This window comes from Mustela lutreola, chromosome 4, assembly GCF_030435805.1.
Source record: "Mustela lutreola isolate mMusLut2 chromosome 4, mMusLut2.pri, whole genome shotgun sequence".
Taxonomy (NCBI): Eukaryota; Metazoa; Chordata; class Mammalia; order Carnivora; family Mustelidae; genus Mustela; species Mustela lutreola.
In genome coordinates this window covers 86,390,171-86,406,549 of record NC_081293.1, presented here as the reverse complement: position 1 = coordinate 86,406,549, position 16,379 = coordinate 86,390,171, and the positions used below count along the sequence as shown (strand labels likewise).

At 45.2% G+C, this 16,379-nt stretch overlaps 1 protein-coding gene across 2 annotated transcripts in view; it reads right to left on the bottom strand.

Moving 5' to 3' along the window:
* The window catches only part of PCNX2 (pecanex 2), a 289,378-nt gene that overhangs the window by 206,464 nt on the left and 66,535 nt on the right, over positions 1–16,379 (bottom strand). For both annotated transcript variants that reach the window (XM_059170439.1, XM_059170438.1), the window contains exons 10-13: positions 14,646–14,791; positions 7,853–8,006; positions 7,736–7,768; positions 239–410 (exon numbers count right to left, since the gene is read on the bottom strand). In XM_059170439.1, coding sequence (XP_059026422.1) covers positions 239–410; positions 7,736–7,768; positions 7,853–8,006; positions 14,646–14,791 — 505 coding nt within the window. The remainder of the gene's footprint in view (positions 1–238; positions 411–7,735; positions 7,769–7,852; positions 8,007–14,645; positions 14,792–16,379) is intronic.

Here is a 16,379-nt window from a genome sequence, read left to right as displayed (position 1 = left end):
AGCATTACACCTTCTTGGTCACGGACACCACATTCCTTTAGGATCATTCTGCTGCTGGATGCTGTGGGGCTCCAGCTTCCAGATCATCTTCTGAATGTGTACAGGTCAAACGAGAAATGCACATCTCTTCATCCAGTAATCACACAGGAGGTTTTCTCCCACTAGCAATTCAGAATATAAAAGGGAGACGTACCCACCCTCCTCTGTATTCTTCCCCACAGCCCCCAAGTTCACTCACCTATTAAGAGGTCCCTAGCTGACTGGAGGGACCTTGGAGAGAAGAGCTTCAGGCCATAGACAACGTAAGTGGGAGGGTGCCGGGCTTTGGCCCCTGTATTAAGAAGCAAAATAAGGCCACACAGCACACAAAAATAGATTGGTCTGCTATATGTTATGATTTGGTTGTGTCCCTAGAAAACAAACACAATGTCTGAATGGTACCTATTATTTTGATTAAGTGACAAAAGCTTCATAGTCAGTAATTCATATCATAATATCAAAGCCGTAAATCACATCCCCCCCCCCCGCAATAATGCACATACACAAAACACCAGGAAAAGAAAAAAAAAACCAAAAACCTCGGATACTTATTCTGACAAGAACAAGAATATCGAAAAGAATGTTATGCCTTTCAGACTCAACAAGACTTAGCTGAAAATTTAATTACCATCCTTGGATACAATTTAGATCTAATTCAATGCTTCCCCAAGAGCAAAACATCCGTTTGTATTGTTCATTTCAAGAGCAAAACTAATATAAGCCATTGGTTGCTTTACATGGTCTACCTTGAACCCTGCTATTAATAAGAAAGAGAATTATAAGTGGTGGGCTTTGATTTCCTTGTCTTGAAAAGCAAGATCGCACAGGTGCAAATTTATACCCGCAGAGATTGCATAAAATGTCTTAGCATAGCAGAGGGAATAATCCAATTTAAAAAACTCACCATTTATATACATTTTCCTTTGAGGAAGACCAAAAACTTAACAGGTCTCATCTTAGCCCTCAAAATATTGTTATGAGGATAAGTAGAAACATTTTTATTCTTCTCCTTGAATAGATAGAAAAATTAGGGAAAAGATATAAAATGAAATTTTCCAGGAGAAAAGCCAATGAAGAATTTACATGTCATAAACCAATGCACAATTCGTAAGGTTCAAAAAAACCAACAAAAATGAATTGGGGGAGGATTTTCTTTGCAACTCATGAACTACTTTGGGTATAAAAAGTAAAGATTAAAGTGATATGGGTTCGGATGTGAATATTTAAAGTCATTGCCTTGAACATGTTATTTTTAGAAATGCAATTTAAATTGCCACTGCTTCTATAATAGAAATGGTCCTATTCTGAGACCATCTTTTAATAGGAAGGAAAACACAGGCTGTCCATGGGGGCTGGCTATGTTTGGCCCTGAGTCCAGACTCAGTCTTGAAAGGAATATTTGCACTCTTATGAAATTTCCTTTTGAATCCAACTGGGTCATAGATTAGTGGGTATGGGAATACTTCTGCGTTTAAAAAAAAAAAAAATTGAAACAAAAGCCTAAGTGAAATCTTAATGCATTTTGTATCAAGTGAAAAGCAAACTAACTTGGTTGGTATAGACAGCTACTTGATATACAAACGCGTAAGCATATGAGATATTCCTCAAAATGACACTGCTTAGGATATAAAATTAAAGAGCTGCCTCCCTCTTGCCCTGATTCTTTCTTTTCCTAAAAGGTTAAAAATACATTTTCTAGGAATGGAAATTCTGGTCTTGAACAAGTTTGTGATATCATCTTAAATCTGCCAAGCTCAACTTTATGTATGAGCAGGGGAATGCTCCCTTCCTAATTGTAGTTTATGGGACAGAACTCGAGGCTGGTTCACTAGCAAAGAGCCTGCCTTCACCATCATGCCAAAGCTCCGCTTCCCTTCCTGGCCCAGGCTTTGGGTCCCTAAACCATTCTAAGCGTATCACTGGTGTGTGGCATAGACGCCACTTTTATTTTTCTCAATTCCTAACAACGCCTACTACAAATATCCGCTCCCCTGCTCCCCAATTCCTTCTTTCACATATGAATCAATCATCAGACCCCTGAGGATGGATGTTTCTTTCATCCAATAGAAAAATTCCACTCATCCCGCCAGCTAAAGTCTGATCAGTCTTTTTTACAAGTCATCCAACTGCTTCCCATGTGATTTCAACTTTAAAATACCCTGGGCGAGAGCCACAGCTTCAGCTGTGGGCATCTTGGAGACTGTCTGCGTGTGCAGCTGGATTTCCTATCAGCTCCCCCCCTACACACACACGTACAAGGTCGCAGGCCTGCCACGGTGTGGGCCACAGGCGTTACACATGGGTGTCCTCTGCTTCCTCGGTCCATGGGGCAGGAAAGGGACCCCTCGGACCTATGGAGTTTGCACACCTGCTGGTCCGGCCATGTTCAGGGACCCGGTATTTTTGTTGGCTGCTGTGAACAGCCAGGACAACAAGAGCTAACATGTATCCCACTCCAGGCCCCACATGGTTAATCCTCGGTACAACGCTAAGAAGTATTTATTATTCTCATTCTGCCAAGAGTAAATGGAGGCACACATTCTATGCCTTCATTTTTTGCCAAATTAAGAAATCTGTCCCCAGCCTGAGGATCTGTGCTGGCCACTGCATCCTGGCTCCCAACAAGAACCAGGAAGAGGAGAGCATTCAGCACCGGGATGCAGCCTGACGGCACGGAATTTCATCCACAACCATCATTCTTTAAGCACATACTGCGAAGCAAATACGAGGTCTGGGGGACAGCATCAGCAACAGTTTTCGGTGTTGACTTTCCCTTAAAGAGCTCTAGAGGGGGGAGAAGGGTAAGAACGATAACCGCAGGCTCCATCCACCGCCTGGGACACTGTGTTAGGGACCTTGAACCGCCACCACTAGCACAGGGGTTCGCTGCGTCATAGTTTCTAACGATGGTGCAGGCTCACTGATTCAGACCTCATTTCTCTGCGCTTGTTGGTAAGTTCTTCTTTACTTTAGGGTTAGTAACTCAGTTGTCCGTTTAGAGTCATCTGAGCATTTTTTTTAAGTTGTTTTTTAAACTTGTGTATTTTAGAGAGAGAGAGAAAACACAAGCGGGGTGAAGGTCAGAGGGAGAAGCAAACTCCCTGCCGAATAGGAAGCCTGAGGTGGGACTCAGTCCCCGGATTCCAGGATCATGACCTGAGCAGAAAGCAGTCGCCCAACTGATTGAGCCACCCAAATGCGCTGTCCGAGCATTTTTTTTTTTTTTTAAGATTTTATTTATTTATTTGAGAGAGAGACAGTGAGAGAGAACATGAGTGAGGAGAAGGTCAGAGGGAGAAGCAGACTCCCCATGGAGCTGGGAGCCTGATGTGGGACTCGATCCCGGGACTCCAGGATCATGACCTGAGCCGAAGGCAGTCGTCCAACCAACTGAGCCACCCAGGCGCCCCTGTCCGAGCATTTTTAACGATATGCTTCAATTCCCCTTGTGTGTGGAGCAAAAGAAGGAACACGGGGTGGGGGGGGGGCTTCTGCCCACGGAGAGCAGAGCCCGCAAAGAACCCGAGCCAGTGAGTAGGCTGTGACTCCCTCTTGGGGTGTAGAGGGGAACCCAAAACATTTCAGAGAAGGCAGTAGTAGATACGCAGCAACCAAAAGGCCAAATAACTCCTATCAGCTGTTAAAATGCTACTTCCATTTAAATACGGTTGAAATCCGATCAACTACTTTAACAATTGAAAAGGCGCAGGCAAGTGAGTTTTTGGAAGCTCGGTTTATAATTTCATATAGTTTATAATTTCATTTCACAGAATGATGTCTTTCAGGGCCAGCCTGCTAGCTTTCAGGTTTATGAATCTTGACAAACGGGTCGATGCTTTTGTCCAGCCAAGAGGGACGCAAGGCGGTTGCGGCAGTACCCCTCAGAGTGGGGCCGAGTGCCATCGCTCTGCCTGCACCACCTTACACGCTGGCCCACCGCCTCAGCACGTCCCTCAGAGGCAGGGAAAGACAGACAGGAGGGAGGTCACCTAAGTTCCGCCCCTATTTCATGGCAGAAATCCAGTCGATAAGAATTCAAAGAAGGCCATTTAGAGTGGCTCAGGCTTCAAAGAACACTTTTTTGGAGCAAAGCAAGTACATAACCGAAGAGATAAATATAATTTCATTTTCAATCAAGAGCCACGAAGACTAAGTTGACCCTCTCATTCCTAGGACTGAGGATTGAGAAAATTTTTATATGTCATTCAAGATCACGCCTCTGATAAACGCTAGGGGATCAAGGTCAACACCAACAGCAGTAAGTCAGGTAGACAGTCCGTACCCTCAGCGTGACGTGATGAAAAGCTCTCTTCCCCTGGATGGCTTTGCTCCCAAAGGTGTATGACCCCAGTCTAATCATAACATAGACGTCGGATAAATCCCAGCTGAGGGGTAGGCTACAAAATCCCTGACCACTACTCCTCAAAACCATCAAGGTCATCAAAAAAAAAAGGAAAGTCTGAGAAGCTGTCACTATAACAAAAGCAGTGTGCTATCCTGGGTGAGTTCCTCAAACAGAAAAGGGATATTAGGTTAAAACTAAAAAAATCTGAGGAAAACATGGATTTTAGTTCCTAATAATGTGTCACTATGGGCTCACTAATGGTGATGAATGTGTAAGGTATATGAGAACTCTCTGTATTATCTTCCCAAATGTTCTAAAATAAAAAAGTTTATTTACAAAAAAGCATTCTTGGGGCACCTGGATGGCTCAGTCTGGCTTCAGGTCAGGTCACGATCTTGGGGTCCTGGGATCGAGCCCCATGTCGGGCTCCCTGCTTGGTGCCTGCTTCTCCATCTCCCTCTGTCCCGCCCCCGCTCATACACACATGCACAGTCTCTCTCTCAAATAAATAAATAAAATCTTCAAAAAACCATTCCCAGTGATTTTTTTATAGAATAAGAAGTGGTACTAAATGTCTTCCCTGTAGAGTAGTCAGAGCTGACCAACCAGAACACATAACGAGTTCAGCCCTTGCTCTTTGGAGTTTGTACTGTGGCAAGGAAACAGGAAACTTACTATATTCCAGGCCCAGTGCTGGGCTCACTGTATGTATTGTCCAATTCAGTCTTTACCAAATCCAACTGAGGTTGCTCTTATTATCCGTATTTTACACCCCCCAAAAAACAAACAAATAAACAAACAAAAAAACCTGCTAACATTTGTCAGCTCCTTCCACAGTACCAGGCACTGTGCCGGGCCGAGCGCTCGAGACGCCGTCTTGTTTCATCCCCACACCATCCTATTTCATGATTTCCTCTTGCACAGGTGAAAAACGAGATACAGAGAAATGACTCACCCAAGATCTCTGGGTTTGTACATGATTAAGGCTGGATTCAAATCCCCAACCCCGCGTGCTACCCCAGGGTGGCTCACGGGGCATCTGAGGTCACAGCCCACCTTCATCCCCTGGGGGCGGGGAGGAGTGATGGATTCCCAGGGGCTGCCCCAGCCACACCCACTGAGAATCCTTGTGGGGCCTGGGAAGGCCGCCAAGTCTGGCTCTGCCCAGGACCAGCCCGTTTCTTGCTGCCTCTTAGACACCCTCCTGAACTTCGCTTTTGGGGCGATCTGCAGTGGTGATGGCTGGTGAGACTGCGTGCAGATCCGGGGACGCCCAGGAAAAGCCTCATTGTCCGTTACTGCGCGGCCAGTCACTGATCCTCAAATGCTGCTGGGGTCCACCCAGACCGTCAAGTGTTTTAGGCTCGGCTCACCTAGACCTGTTTTCTTTTATAACCAGATGCATCCCTGTCAGCCCCCAGGGTCTATTGCACCGTATCTACCAGCACGACATTAATTCTGCATTTATATCTGAAAAGCGAAGGAAAGTACCTGGGGTCATGTGATGCCCAGGGCAGGAGTCGGGTCCCGAGAGCCACCTCAGTGGCCAGACTTGGTTTGCTCCCCTGACCACCTCCTCCCTGAGGTTTCCACATTTATAAACTGGAGATCGTGCATCCGCCTTCTAAATGCCCACATGGCGCAGGCAGAAGGCAAGAAGAACCATTTCGTACCTCCCGTATTTTCTCTCCCCCTCCAGAACTGTCAGCAAGCTGGCAATTCGAATCGGGGGCTAATCTACCTAGAAACCTATGTGAGCACATCATATTACACACAATGTCTAACGACGACAGTAAGAGAAGTCACTTCTTACTCTCTGTGCATAGGCTCGCTCCGATACAGGACGGCCGCTGACCAAGCCCTCTAGGAACTCGACTGGTTAAGGCACCATAACCCCAATTCAGGGCGAGGACAGAGGGCGGCCGCTACCAGCCACGACAGGTCCACAGGGATTGCGTGGGCCGTCCCCGCCATCACCTCTCCTAGCATGGTCTGCATTATTGGGGAAGGTACATGCAAAACACGAGGGTTTAATAGCATCTAACACCCCTCCCCCAAGACGCCCAGGAAAGCGGTGACACTGAAGTGCCATTACTAGAAAGGAGGGTGTATTTTCTGAAGCAGGAGGAGGATGTGACATCTAGGGAGGGCTTGAGCGAAAAGACTGCAGAACTCCGCATCTCTGGGCACACCACCTGACCCAGATTTCTGACGATAATCACAACAATACATCTTAATACCCTAATTATGCTGCTTCTACTTATCCTGACATTCAGACTCTGGAATAAAAGAAGATGTATTATATGTAAACCAATTATGGGGAACAGAGGAATTTAACAAGATAGCAATGTATGCCATGTGATCGTCCAATTATAAGCTTTTCTTAATTACTATGGGCTAAACATGAGCTATCATAGACTTAAAAGCAGCCCTAAATCCTGGATATGAATTTTTTTTCAAAGCACAATAGAGGGAAGATCGAGCTTTCTTTCTCTGGAAGGGTTTTGGCTCAGGGATGGGGTTGCAGGGGGGCGGCACGCAGCTCACCATAACAAAAGAAAGAAGGGCCTCAAAGAGCTGAGAGGTTCTCCAGGCAGGGGTTCAGCACAAAGGTGTGCAGCAGGGGTACCTGCGGGGACTGGTACCCCATCCCCCAGCACCCTGCAGGGGCAGGGCAGGTGGGTCAGTGGAAACCATGTTTGTGGGAGGACGTACGAGTACCAGCAGATTGGTACAGAGAGCCCAGAGGCTCTGCTCTAAATTAGCCCAAAGTTGCGTGGATGAAAGGTAACAATATTCTTGCAAAGGTGGGACAGGAGATCAGCTTCAGGTACAGAACGGAATGACCTGTGCTTATACAACTGATGTTACCAATGATGATATGTCCCGCTCACTCAGCATCTATGCTCCGGGTACCATTTTAAAGGAAGTTAAAACAGATTATTTAATCCCCAGAGCGATATTCATTATCCTTGTTGATAAGCAGAGAAACAGAGACGTGGCAAGTACACATATCCCGCCCAGAGTCCGACATTCAGCGGAGGAACCAGGAAACAGAAGCAGGCAGGCTGACGGCCGAGGCCAGTCTTCCCCCACCCTGGGCTGTATGGCCGGCCCTGGCGAGGCCAGCGGGTTTGAAAAGACCCTCTGTATCCTGTCACTCCCCCCCTGCCCCCAACCACCATCCCCACCACACCTCAGATGGAGCCTGAACTTGGCAACCATGAGTTCTCATTTCTATTTCCATATTCACTCTACGTACATTGATATATATTCTGCCTTTTGAGAAGTTTTTTCCCCCCATCTTTAACACAGACAAGACAAGCTCCTTGCCCGTTATTTGCAACTTACGTGGATTGGCGAGGCAGGGTCAGGCTGAACACTCTAGAACAGAAATCAGAAGTCTGTGTCATCATCTCATGATTTCAAGGGTACCTTAGTGACGGTAAAAATTAGAGGTGGTCTTGCCTTGAGCAGGGAGTACTGGCAGCTGGCCATGACGAGGCAGAAGAGGAGCACCCACGCATCTTTGCAAAAGCCTTGGTTCAAGGTCAGAAATCCGAGAAGGGAGACCAGGACGATGAGTAGAACTGCCAGCACGTTTTCCTTGATGTCTTCAGTCCTGAGTAAGATAAACAAATAAAAACAAAGGAGATAAAAGGTAAGCCTATTTCTAAAGATCACATGTGAATGCGTCTCAAGCGACTCGCAGAGACAGCAGAACAGTCGCCTTAAGCTCACCTTTATATTCAGCAACAAAACTTTAAGGTTTCTTTCTTTTCTTTCCTTCCTTCTCTCCTTCCTTTCATTATCCCTGTATTTTGCAAGCACACTCCATATTTTAACTCCAGTTTCCTGTTATTGAAAGAAGTGAAATATAATTCCACTGCGTCTCCGTGATCACTACATGGGCCTCATGGTTAGCTACTCTGTCCACTGCATGAAATGCACTTCAGACGAAGAGGTGTGTTGGTTCCTCTAGAGGGGGAAGGTGTGCGTTAACACTTAGCAGGAAATCCCTTCCAGGTACAAGCTCTGAAGCCAGAATCTGCTTCCCAGTTTGTGGAGCCAAGAGAGCTCCAGCTAATGTGTAGAGGGTCTAACTGAGGTGTGCCAAGACCACAGTCTCCCTGGGTGGTATCTTCTTGAGGGACCTCGAGGAAGAGGTGTGAGATGCGGAGGGGGGCTTGAGGATGCTGAGACAAGGGGATGAAAGCTGGCTCTTGGAGGCTGGGTAGGACGTGAGACACTGAGAGGAGAGGCTGCTAGATGGGAGCAAGGGAATGGGTCAAGAGCTCGGGATGGCCACCAACAGCTGAGGATAAGACAAGGCTGGGCTTGAGACTTGAGAGGTGACCGACTTCTGTGAAAGACAACAGGCAGGGCAGAGCGATGGGAGGAAGGGGTTGAAATGGACTAACAGAGCATGGCGTGGACTGCAAGGTCAGGAGTGTAGACGGGTCATTCCCAAGAATTCTGAGCGTATTGATAGGCTCACCAATGTTTGCCCATGTACTATGTTATTGTTAGGAAGGGACGATGGTCTACTTCATTCCTGGCAAGTAGCACTCATAAGCATTTTTTTTTTAAATGAACAGACTTTATTTTTTTAAGAGCAGTTTCAGATTCACAGCAAAATTGAGGGAAAGTATGAAGAGTTCTCACATAGCCCCTCCCTACAAACACATGCACGCGTGCACACATGCGCACACGCACACACACACACACTCACACCACGTCCTACCATCAACAGCCCCCCACCTGGAGTGGTACATTTGTTATAACCAGCCAATAGTGACACATCGTTATCACCCAAGGTCCATAGTCCACATTATGGTTTATACTTGGTGTTGTACCTTCTGTGGGTTTGGACAAATGTACGGTGAATGTATCTATCCACCATTACAGTGGCCCGCAGAGTACTTTTACTGCCCTGAAAATCTGCTGCTCTGCCTCTCCACCTCTGCCTAAACCCAACTTCTGGCAATCATGGATCTTTTTACCATCTCCACAGATTTTCCTTGTTAGAAAGTCAGAAATCAGAATCACACCACAGGTAGCCTTTTCTGGTCAGTTCCTTTCACCTAGTAATATGCGTTTAAGGTTCCTTTGTGTCTTTATGTGTTTTGATAACTTGTTTCTTTTTATCACTAAATACTATTTTAATACACAGATGCACCATGGCTTATCTATTCACCTATTAAAGTACATCTCGGTTGTTTCTAAATTTTGGCAAGTCTGAATAAAGCTTCTAAAAACATCCATGTGCAGGTTTTTGTGTTAACCTAAGTTTTCAATTGATTTGCTCCAAGGAGCATGATTGCCGGGATGTATGGTAAGAATATGTTTGGTTTTGCAAGAAATCACTGGGTTATCTTCCAAAACAGCTTTACCATTTTGCATTCCTATTAATGATGAATGGGAGTTCCTCCTGCACCACACCCTAGCCCACATCTGGTGCTGTCAGTGTTTTGGATTTGGTCATTCCAGTAGGTGTGTGTGTCTCCCTGTTGTTTTCATTTGACACTCCCCAACAATGCTGTGGAGTATCTTTACATAAGCTTATCCACCATCTGTATATATTCTTTGGTGAGGTGTCTGTTCGTATCTTTTGCTGATCTTTTAATCAGGCAATTAAAGTGCAGAGACATGGGAAGAACTCAGATATTATGATGCTCAAGCTGAAAGTTAAAAAAAAAAAAAACCAAAACTTCTGAAGGGATCAAAATATATTTAGTAAAAAGGAAAATTCATGAGGTTTTTTTGTTGTTTTCCACTATGCACTTCTTACAGAGCTAAATATATTTTGTTAGTTCAGGTTCATAAAATTCTTTATGTATTTTTTAGTGTGCTCATAACATTTTGATGTATACGTAAAAATATCTAAAGGCTCAGGAACTTTAAAAAAAATTTTTTTTTCAATTAAATGAACAGGCTTTTTTCCTATTGAGGGGGAAAAATAATGTTCCTGAAAAAATATTTTTCCCCAGATTCTTCTCCAGCGGGACTCCATTCCGCTGGCCCAGCCCCCCTCCCACTCCCCCAGGGCCCCATGCATCTCTATTTAAATACCAGGTGAAAAAGTTTACTCCCTGGGCAAGGAGCACCATGATGAAGGCTGTACTTTAGAAAGATGTATCTGGCAGAGTTTGACGAGGTGCACCAGAGGGGAAGCAGCAGAGGAAGGATAAATAACACTCCAGGGGAGAAGGAATGAGGGTCTGGAAGAAGGTCAAGTCTGGGAGGCTGGGACGGCGATGTGGCTTTGAGACGCAACACAGACCAGAGCGGAGAGGGCTCTGAATGGACTGTGTACAGTGAACGGTTGACTGAAAAAATAAAGATGATTTCAAGGTTTCAGTCTGGGGAAGAAAGGATCATGGCAGAGTCAATAGCAGAAGGTGACACGGGGAGCCAGTTTGCCAAGGGACGTGGATTCATTTATTCACACAAGACTGCTTGCCGCGGCTCTACGTACTTGGAATACATAAGTGAACAAAACTTCTGGAGCTTTCTTTCCGTTGGGTAGTGGCATGAAATTAGTAATATGCACAAGAAATATTATATTATATAGCATTTGGAGATGATTAACATAATCAAAAAATAAATAGACAAGGTAAGAAGAATTATTAGCGTCTGGGGAGGGAACTGTTGTAATTTTCAGCAGGAAGGACAGACTACGCCCCACCAAGAAGGGACTTCTCAGGTGTACAGCACCTGGGGACTCCAACATGAGGGAGCCGGGAGGGAGAGGTTACCTGCCAAGGTGACTGTGGTATGAAGGAGTAACCAGCAAGACAGAAGGAAACCAAGAGAGGGCTGAGTCCGCGAAGCCAGGAGAGGAAAAGCCTGCCAAGGAGGGGAGCCGACTCTGTCAGAGGGTACAGATGGTCTAGTGCAATGACGGCTGAACGGTCAGGTCGACGGTGACCTTGACCAGGGCAGGCTTGGGGTGGGTTCGGGGAGTAAATGGAACGGGCTTATAAGAGAATGGGAGACAGAGGCCACAAGCCAGCTCTCCCCAGAGGTCTGCTGCAAAAGAGCGTGGAGAAACCAGATGGTGGGCTGTGGGAGAGTGGGCCGGGAGGACTTCTACAGATGGGAGAGATGAGAGCATGTTCTCAAGGTGACGACAATGGCCACGAGATCATGTGAGAAGCAGGAAAGCTCTTCCCGCCGCTTGTCATGCGGCTGACTCTTTCTCTCGTTTCTATCTCCGTATGCCTGCTTCGCCTCAGAAAAGGCTTCTGCAAGCCCCTGTTGTGACAGGGGTGTCCCTTCTCCCCCAGTTTCCTCTACCTCAGGCCCTGTGTGTGTCTTTCATGGCACCTACTCCAGTCTACTCCAGCCTACCTCACACGGCAGAATTCAAGCTCCATGAGGGGAGGGCCGTATACCCAGTGCCCAGGGCAGAGCCATGCACGGGGCAGGTGCCTGGTGTCGGCGGCGTTTTAATCTGACGAATGAATGAAATGACGTCCGGATGGGCAGCTTTCTCTTTTAGATGCCAATCCAGAAAACAAGATAAATGAAAATAAAACCTGAGTGTTTTGCAAGATGGGGTAATAGCAGAATAAAAAGTAAGAGAAAATGATGGAGGGTGCCTGGGTGGCTCAGTCGGTTAAGCGTCTGACTCTTGATTTCGGCTCAGGTCGTGATCTCAGGGTCCCGGGATCAAGTCCTGTGCTTAGTGGGGAGTCTGCCTGAGATTCTCTTTCTCCCTCTCTGGTCCTCTCCACCGCGTGCTGTCTCACATTCTACAATGAATAAATAGATCATTTTTTAAAAAGAGAGAAAAAGTCATTCTCCTTTTAAAAAGGAGAATGAGGACAAGTCCAAAAATAAATGAGCGGAATGAATGCTGAACCGAAAACAAACAGGAAAGGCTTCAATTTTAAGAACCATGAAGGTAAGATCACAAAAGGAAATATTTTCAAGGAAGATCAGCCTGAATTCCAGAGTAAAGTTGAAAATTACCAAGCAGAAGGCCTTAAGCTATGGGAGTTTATAGCAATGATTAGTTCAATTTCAGTGCTTATAATTCACCAATTTCTTTTACTTCTTGCCTGATCCTTTCCGTTTGTTTTTTCTTATGCATTTATTTCCTTCATAAACTTTAATGTGGCAGTTTGAGTTCATTAATCCTTGTGGAGCTTTAAATACAATGTCCCCCAATGAACACCAAAGGTAATTTATGCATGTCTTTTGAAATTTTACTATCGGAGTAAAAAACGTGAAATTTATTGTGTAAATTCCTGCTCTCTTAAACAGACCTTTCAGACCATCCCTGTCCTAACTAAGGAGGCGAACTAGGGAGGTGTGCCTTAATACAGCCCTACGTTGTACTCAAGGCCAGGCTGAAGGGCTGATTTCACACTTGTACAAAGCTCCCAGGCGATTCTGATCCACGTCCTGTTCGGGGAAAACACTCTTCTTGCAACGGTCTCACACTGCTGGGTTTTTCTAGGTTAGTGTTTGGGTTTTTCTTCCTCTGTCCTCGCTGTTGGCTCGGGGTTCATGCTGTCTTATTTTCCCTCTCAATTGGCCACGAGCTGGAAAACCAGCTCCCCTCATGTGCTACGAGATGCCCGAAAGTGGGCTTATGTGGGCTCTGAAGATAGGGTGATTTCTCCCATGAAGGAAGGGCCTAAATTTTAGTATCTGGACTTGACAAAATCTACTTTGGCTACCTTAATTTCATTGTATTTTTATTTATTTTTCTTCTTTCTGGGTTCTGGGACACATTCCAAGTCATACTAACAATAACAGCAACTAATACTTAAAGAACACTTTGTATGGCTAACTTAATTTAACCCTTGAAATCTCTCTGTATACAGATTATCCCCATTTAACAGACCGGAGACTGAGGCACAGGGAGGTTTCACACCAATCCTTAGATCACAGCACCAGTCAGTGGTGGGTACTGAGCCTGATTCCCAGGGTCTCCCCACACCAACTGAGGGACTCATGAGGGGCCCACGAGTAAGGGAGCAGTACTATCGCTACACATCCTTGAACACTGCCTTATAACCCACTGTGACCTGCCACAGAAGGGATTAAAACTACAAAACTATAAACTTTTAAAAACTGCAATAATCGTCATCAACCTTTTTAAGACCTTAATTAAATTTCCAGTTAATCTGTTGTCACTGAGCAGATTTAAATAACCCACCTAGAAATTTATAGAATATTTGTTTCTAATATGAAGGGTTAACACAAGGGAATCCAACTGTCAAGAGATCCTTTTTGACAGAAAATAAAACTAATATTTCAGGGGAAAAAAACCCTGCCTCATCTAACAGGATGCATTATCTTGGACTATTTCAGTTACGTTTAAACGTTCATCTAAATGTGCGCCCCTGGGGTGACATAGTATTGTGAGAAAAACCATTATAACTCTGTTCCCTGGCTTGTGGATCCTGAAATTTACTATTGTAATTTTGCATGACTGTAGTTTTTTAGTCTGTGATCACACCACTTAAGACATTACTATAACAAGAAGTCACTGGAGGACCAGCTACAGCAAGGCAGGGGACCAGCCTTCCCACAGCTCCCACTGGCTGGCATTTAACTGTGAGACTCTGCGTTTGCTGATGATGGCATCAGTAAAGACATCTTGAATTTTCAAACCACCCTTCCCATCAGAACTGCGTGGCGCCTGAGAATCAAAATCCTGATCTCTGTATATCATGAGATCAGCGGGGGCGAGGCAGAGGCGGACACAGGAAGGCTCTGACCTGGCCCCAGATCCACCCGTGCCTCAACAAACTGGACCCTCTCCCGTCTCCCTCCCTGTGCACTGACACAACTCCAACCCCACATTTCATCTTGAGGATCAATGCAAAGAAGAGGCAAGAAAGAGTTAAAAGGGTTTAAAAGGAAACATTAACATTGCAACTGGGGTATCTCTTCATTTGCCCTCATCTCCCCCTGCCCACATCCCAGGGGCCAGGCTCCAGGTGACCCATGGAACCTCAAGCATTCCTACAAAAATGTGGGAAGCCATGAGGACACCAAGGCATGACCCTGTCCCCAGAGCTAACCTCAAGTCTAAAGCGTGTTCCCCAATTCTCCTATCTCCCACTGTCTCCAACAGTCAGGATCTCACCGCTTCGCCTTTGGGTTTGCAGCAAAAAGGTATGCATCTTGAAAACATTCCAGAGAACGTTAGCAAGTGGCAATTTCTTTTTACAAGCACGCGAGGGCCCTTGTGTGCCCCCACTGTCTTTCATCCATACATTTGTGTGCTTGGCGGGCTTACCGGTCCAGTAACGCCAACAAGGTAAGTCGATCGTACCAGACTTTAATCCACTTGCCGGGGAAAATGATAAACTTGTAAAACTGCTCTCGGTTGAATTTTCCTTGTGTCGAAGAATGTGACGCGTCTTCCAGATCCTGACTCAGATGCTTTCAGGTACCAAAAGAAACAACAGAGAAAGCGTTTCATACCGACATGGTATTGTCATAAATATACCTCGTAATAACAAAAGTACAAAAAGCAGATGTTCCGATTCTGAAATGTAAACCAGCACACGTCATAAAAATGGGTACTCTCAGAGAAAGGTGAGGATCAGCAAGAGCCTTTCTTACCAAGACACTTCCATTCTGTTATAAGGTACCATTAAATTTATGCTATTCCTATCAAAACCCCGCTGTTAATTAAGGCCGAGAAAATAATTCTCATAAAAGATCAGGATTCAACAAAAGATCTGAAATGCCTTCATTTTTGAAAGGCATGTTATTTAATAGAATATTGAAATAAATATTTAAATTTTATTAAGAGTAAAAAGGTTTTCATCACCAGTTTTCTAGGTAGTTGGTGAGACTGAAGATATGAAACACCAAGATATCTATAGAAAAAAATCTAAACCAATAAAACAAATGGGAAAGTTTAATTCCAGGTTTAAAATGTGTTAGCCCCAAATTCATCTCAGGATGGCTTTAATCTTATGGAGAAGAACTTAATTTTCAAAACAAAACAAAACAAAACAGTCTTCATGGTATATCAAACATTCAAAATAAGTAACTCTTAGGAGCCTGAAACAAGGCTGGGCATGGGAATATCAGGGAGAATATGACAGACACACCCCGTTGGCATCCTACTGCCAGTAGGAAAACATCCCTTGGGACGTCTGGGTGGCTCAGTTGGTTAAGAGGCTGCCTTCAGCTTAGGTCATGATCCCAGCATCCTGAGATTGAGTCCCACATCAGGCTCCTTGCTCAGCAGGGAGCCTTCTTCTCCCTCTGCCTCTGCTGCCACTCTGCCTGCCTGTGCTCGCTCGCTCGCTCTCTCTCTCTCTCTCTGATAAATAAATAAATAAATAAATAAATAGCATCCCTTGGGCATCTAACAGTCACATAGACTCCAAACCAGCCACTGCTTGATACCATCTCTAAAACATAAGCCATGAAAACAGCCTGTTACGATGGCATTTCCAGGGACTACATTTGCAATTAAATATCGGTTCATAGTTGTCTCATTTATTCATTAGCAATGAGGAACAAAATGTTCCATATTGCTGGACTTCTCAGAAAACCAAAAATCAGGCTCTCCAAAACTAATGAATTTAATGTTGACCTCTGTCATATCCATCTTCAAAAAATATCTGGTTTTCCCTTCTTGTGCTGTTAAATAGAAGGTACCGGACACACCTGCATACCTTCTCACTGTCAAGCTCAGGTACACTCGGTGCTCATCCTGCCGTATCATCAGTGAAAGCTCCAGACTCTGGTGTACCTTGAGATATTGTTCCCTACACTGAATAACACTAGATATCATGCTTTTTTTTTTTTTTTAAGATGTTATTTATTTATTTGACAGACAGAGATCACAAGTAGGCAGAGAGGCAGGCAGAAAGAGAGAGGAAGGGAAGCAGGGTCCCTGCGGAGCAGAGAGCCTGATGTGGGGCTCGACCCCAGGACCCTGGGATCATGACCTGAGCCGAAGGCAGAGGCTTTAACCCACTGAGCCACCCAGGCGCCCCTAGATACCATG